Source organism: Taeniopygia guttata, chromosome W, assembly GCF_048771995.1.
Source record: "Taeniopygia guttata chromosome W, bTaeGut7.mat, whole genome shotgun sequence".
Lineage (NCBI taxonomy): Eukaryota > Metazoa > Chordata > Aves > Passeriformes > Estrildidae > Taeniopygia > Taeniopygia guttata.
Window position 1 is genome coordinate 25,554,658 of NC_133064.1, and position 6,000 is coordinate 25,560,657.

The window sequence follows — 6,000 nt, forward strand, 5'->3', positions numbered from 1 at the left end:
TGTTTCCACCAGTCCAGAACAAAAATATGTTACAAAATCATTTATCAATTGAATTTAACAAACTACAGAGTCCAGCAATAATTTTCTTTGCGCTTCATGCCAATATTATGGCAACAGGGCTTTGTTCCCCTCTCCATGTATACTGCAATTTATTGTATCAGAAACCACATGGAGAAGTTATAATATTGTTATTTCACTAGCGATACCTTCCTGTATTGCTGTCTTAAGGACAAATAAACAGTGAGTCATAGCATCCTGTAGCTGGACAATAATGAGGCTGATCACTCAGGTATTAGCCCTATTACCCATATCTTTTTCGGTTTTGAAATATCTACGTGCATATAGAGCCTAGGTCCTGAAAAATTCTCCAGCCAGGAGAAAAGTCTGGTAGCCGAAAGTTAGACACAATAGGCACAACCGCATTCCTGCTCAGGGATCTTTACCACTGAGAAGGAAAACGCCCTGAATCCCGCTGATTTGGTTTCGCGGTGGGGAACCAGGGGTTTGCTGAGGAACCGAGGGAAACGCCAAACGCGCCCTCTCCCCCCGCCCCCGCCCCGGTTCCAGCTCCGATTTTTTTGGAGGCGCGGACGCCCTTTGTCAGCTCCGGGCTGCCATAGGGACCGCAGTGCGTACTGCGCCACGCCCACCCCGCCACTGTCTCCGGGCAGAAGGTCTCGGCGGCGCTAGGTCACTGCCGCAGCCCCTCCACCCCAACAGTGGTGAGGAGGAGGCTTGCCGCCTTTGCCCACGGCTCGCTAGACGCTCCTGGGAATGAACAGTGGGGCGCAGTACACGTTGAGCCGACTGCGGATCTTTGTGCGGGCGGCGGCAGGGAGCCGCCGTCGTCGCCGCCGCCTCCAGACGCCGCACAGGGACCGGCCCTCAGTCGCTGACCGCCGCGGGCGGCTTCCCGGCGCTCGCACCCAACGGAGGGGTTCCGAGTCCGGTAGGACGGGAGGGGTGTGCGCGCAGATGGGATGAAGAGCCCCTCGTGCCATAAAAAGAAGAAACCAGAGACCTAGACTTCGCAGCTTATGTATCTGTGCCCAGCGTGTGTCGTTCCGATCATAAGCAAGGAGCGTCCAGGCCCCCCCACCTCACCGGCCGAACCCGGTCAGCGCCCCCGCTGGTCCCGCGCGGGAGGGGAAGAAAACGGGGAGCGACTGCCTGCCCTCTGAGGGAAAGGTGTCTGCGGGGTGGGGGCTCCGGCGCTGCTTGCGTCGGCACCGCTCCCCGTCGTCTCACCTCGCTCGATGTTGGCGATAGCCCGCCGCAGATGCTCTTCTGTCACCAGCTCGCCAAGGACCACCAGCAGGTAAAATTTACTGTCCAGGAAGCGGTGCGAAAGGCTGGGCGAGAGGGAGGTGGGGTTGGGGATGCTACAGGAGGCTTCTGAATCCATTTCCACCACCACCACGGTGGCCATCGCGGGCGCCTCACTCCTCCGTCCCGCGGCTCCGGGGTGCTAGGGGGAGATAGATCGCTCCGCAGCTGCTGCGCAGGAGGCAGGGAGTGAGGATGGATGGGGAGGCGGCGGCGCTTTTATATGGAGACGGTGTGGGGCAGGGACCTGGCGAGGAGGAGGAGGAGAAGGAGCAGGAAAAGGGGCGGGGGGAGGGAGCCGGCGCATCCCCGCACAGCCACTTCTCCAGCATGCACAGCTGATGTCATCTGTGGCAAATGCTCCCCGCGGCGGCCAACGGAAACAGGAAAAACGCAGGGGGGAGAACAGTTTCCCGAGGGGCCGCCGCAAGGGTGGCCTTGAGGTGCAGCCCGACCTTCCACGTGACCGCTCCGCCTGTGCTCCCCTGGCCGGCGCAGGTCCGTCGTCCCTCATATATACAACCTTCTCCTTTGCCCTCCTGCTGTCTTACCCTGTTTTACCAGACCCTCACTGCTCTTTTGGCCATCTCCTACTCCCCGAGGCTCTCCCAGGATCTCAGCCTTGAAGCATCATGGCCGTGCCATGAGGCTCCAGCTGCAACCCTGATGCTGGATGAAAAAAAGCAGCTCCACTGTGCAAGGCCAATGTGAAAAATGCATACTTTATGATTGGCTTTTCGCAAATATTACAATGAATATTATATGTGTAATGTTAGAAAATTATGCTGTATTAATTCTCTTAAGTAGTGTGTTAAATATCTTCTTGGGTTATAACACAATGTTAAAATAGAAACTATGCTATGTAAGATGCTTTGTAACTAGCTCAAGAAAGAGATGAGATAATCAAGAAATTCTTCGCACAGAGATAACAGCAAAAGGGCCCATTAAGAGTTACTGCCTCCTTATCAGAAAAGACAAACATTCTTCCACCTTCTCTCTGTCTTTATGGAACCACCAGGATTAAGGGAAAGAAGTTGACAAGAACCAGAAAAGTTCTTAATTTGCAAGGAATTTATGCATCATGTATGGGATATATGAATATGCACCAGGCTATTGCTTTTAAGAGTTATTCCTTTGTTCACAAGGCATGTTTTTGGCAGCTTAGTGCCCAAAAACATTCGGACATTCGTAATTCTTTGCTTTTTATTGTCTTGTAATTGTCCTAACTCTAAATTTTATTACTCTAATTATATTACTATTTTTAGAACCATTTTATTATTATTAAACTTTTAAAAATTTAAAAACCAAGTGACTGTTTTTTTTCACAGCCAGGAGTCCAGTCTCCTGCATCTTTCTTGTGGCAATGCAGCAAAATTTTAGCCGTATTTCCCTCCCTCCCTACTGGCAATCTAAATATTCTTGTTACCTTTTTTGTTTTGTTTTAAAGCAGTTCACTTAATAAGATACTGAAAACATAAGTTTTCTGCACGTTCAGGTATAGATATAGATATATGACATGCCAGAAAAGTACTGTTTCTGGACAAGATGCTTATACCCATACTCTGAAGGCTCCAGAAGTTCAAAGGGTTTTGTGTAACTAATTTTGACTGCGCTCAAGCAATTCCAGGGAGAACTGGTATCAGAAAATATCTACAATTACCAAAACAAAAGCTTGATTCCTCTTGATTACCATGTAGAAGTTAGATATCTGCTCCCCAATACTCAGAAACCCATTGAAGAGAAATTCAATCACCTCCTAAAAGTTTTTTATCCTCCTCTAAAATGGGATAGGGCAGTCTGAGATAAATCAGCCTTTCTAAGATGTTCTTCTCACTTTACTGACAGACGCCAGGCACTGGTTTACAGTAAGCATCTTGTTTATATGGATGCCTGAAGATTTTTAGCTTTTTCATATATTTGTAGATTTGTAGATTTTTAATATATAGCTGTATGATTTCTAGCACTTTCTTACACTTTGGAACAGTAGTTACCCTTTCTCACATGTCACACTTGAAATTCTATTTACTCTTATTTCCAAGAAAAGAATTTCTAACAAGGACATCCTGTTTTGCATCAGCATTTGGCGCACATAACAAAATATAGGGCTAAGAACCCCTTGGAGGGATTCCAATGGGGCAGGTCCAAGGGTGGGTTACTAGGACAACTGGTCTCCTATTGGATATACTTGCTAGATATACTAATTGCTTAAATTTATAAAAATTGTGAAAATCCAATGCTGCGGGTAAGCATAGCTATAATTTGTGCATTTGAAAGCTTTCATTAAAGAACTGCTCTTTATGTTACCACTTTTAATATTTTTTAGAAAGTTTGTTTTCTGATTTGACTTCTCAGGAAGTATTTAAGAGGGTTGCTAGGGCACGTAGGAAAAAAATTAGAGGCGCCAAAGCTCAGTTTGAACTTAATTTGGCAACTTTTGTAAAGGATAATAAAAAACGTTTTTGCAAATATATCAGTGGTAAAAGGAAGGGTAAGACCAACCTTTGTTCTCTATTGGATGCAGGAGGGAACTTTGTAACTGCAGATGAGAAGGCGGAAGTGCTTAATGCCTTCTTTGCCTCAGTCTTTAGTGAGAAGATGGGTTGTCCTCAGGACAACTGTCCTCCTGGGTTGGTAGATGGTGTCAGGGAGCAGAATGGTCCCCCTGTTATCTAGGAGGAGGCAGTCAGAGAACTGCTGAGCTGCTTGGATGTTTATAAATCTATGGGCCCAGATGGGATCCATCCCCGGGTGATGAGGGAGATGACAGATGAGCTTGCAAAGCTGCTCTCCCTCATGTACCAACAGTCCTGGCTCACTGGTGAAGTTCAAGATGACTGGAATCTGGCCAGTGTGATGCCCATTCACAAAACGTGTGGGAAGGAGGATCCTGGTAATTACAGGCCAGTTAGCCTGACCTTAGTACCCAGTAATGGAACAGTTTATATTGAGTGTCACCACGCAGCACTTACAGGATGGTCAGGGTATCAGACCCAGCCAGCATGGGTTTGTGAGGGGTAGGTCATGTTTGAACAAAGTGGTCTCCTTTTATGACCAGGTGTCCCACCTGGTGGATGCAGGAAAGGCTATGGATGTTGTCTATTTGGACTTCAGCAAGGCCTTTGACACTGTCTCCCACAGCATACTTCTGGAAAAGCTGACAGCTCATGACTTGGACAGGAGCACTCTTTGCTGGGTTAAGAACTGGTTGGATGGCCAGTCCCAGAGTGGTGGTGAACAGTACTGCATCCAGCTGGCAGCCAGTCACCAGTGGTGTCCCTCAGGGGTCTGTGCTGGGGCCAGTTCTGTTTAATATTTTTATTGATGACATGAATGAGGGTATTGCGTCTACCATTAGTAAATTTGCGGATGACATTAAGCTACGATAATGTGTCGATCTGTTGGAAGGTAGGAGGGCTCTGCAAAGAGACCTGGAACAGTTGGACAGATGGGCAGAGTCCAATAAGATGATGTTTAATAAGTCCAAGTGCCGAGTCCTGCATTTTGGCCACAATAAACCCCTGCAATGTAGGCTGGGGACAGTGTGGCTGGACAGTGCCCAGGCAGAAAGGGACCTGGGGGTACTGGTCAACAGCCAGCTGAACATGAGCCCGCAGTGTGCCCTGGTGGCCAAGAAGGCCAACGGCATCCTGGTCTGTATCGGGAATAGTGTGGCCAGGAGGAGCAGGGAGGTCATTCTTCCCCTGTACTTGGCACTGGTGAGGCCTCACCTTGAGTACTGTGTCCAGTTCTGGGCCCCTCAGTTTAGCAAGGACGTTGAGATGCTTGAGCACGTCCAGACGAGGGCAACGAGGCTGGTGAGGGGCTTGGAACACAAACCCTATGAAGAATGACTGAGGAAGCTGGGATTGTTTAGCCTGGAAAAAAGGAGACTCAGAGGTGACTTTATCACTCTCTACAACTTCCTGAAAGGTGATTGTAGTCAGGTGAGGGTTGATCTCTTTCTCCAGGCAGCAACTGACAGAATGAGAGGACACAGTCTTAAGCTGTGCCAAGGGAAATATAGGTTAGATATTAGGAAAAAGTTTTTTACGGAAAACGTGATAAAGTACTGGAATGGTCTGCCCGGGGAGGTGGTGGAGTCACCATCCCTGGATGTGTTTAAAAAAAGACTGGATGCGGCACTCAGTGCCATGGTCTAGTTAAGGTGTTAAGGCATGGGTTCGACCTGATGATCTTTAAGGTCTCTTCCACCCTAGTGATTCTGTGTGATTCTAGGCAACAGTATGGCTAAAGTGATGTGGGAGAAATCTCAATGCGACCTGTGAAAGGATATAAATTTTTATAGTGTGTTTTTTTTTAAGATAACCTCTGGTCCCTGACTGAGAAGACACTTCTTCTGTGTACAGCTCCTTCCAGTACTGACTGCTCAAATTCTCTACCTGCTCCTCAGAAACAGAGTACTTGCCTGGATGAACCAATTCATCAGTCCTGTTTCTTAGAATATATACTTTGTTTCAGGGCACATTGGACTCATTCGAAATAGCATGTCTCATTTGCCTAGAGGAATTAACAAAGATTGAAACGTTGTAGGTTCTGGTTAATATTAATGTTATATCTGCCTATAGCACCTAGTGTTTTTAATATGAATAGTTCCTCTGCATAAATATAGCATTGAGAGCCTTGATTAATATGGTGTGATGTGTTTGGATGTTG

The 6,000-nt window shown here is 47.5% G+C and overlaps 1 protein-coding gene across 3 annotated transcripts in view; it reads right to left on the bottom strand.

Moving 5' to 3' along the window:
- LOC116806990 (microtubule-associated protein 1B) overlaps positions 1-1,884 on the bottom strand; it is a 102,468-nt gene extending 100,584 nt beyond the window's left edge. For all 3 annotated transcript variants that reach the window (XM_072923073.1, XM_032744792.3, XM_072923072.1), the window contains exon 1: positions 1,249-1,884. In XM_072923073.1, coding sequence (XP_072779174.1) covers positions 1,249-1,429 — 181 coding nt within the window. In that variant the 5' untranslated portion in view covers positions 1,430-1,884. The remainder of the gene's footprint in view (positions 1-1,248) is intronic.
- Positions 1,885-6,000: the final 4,116 nt, after the last annotated feature.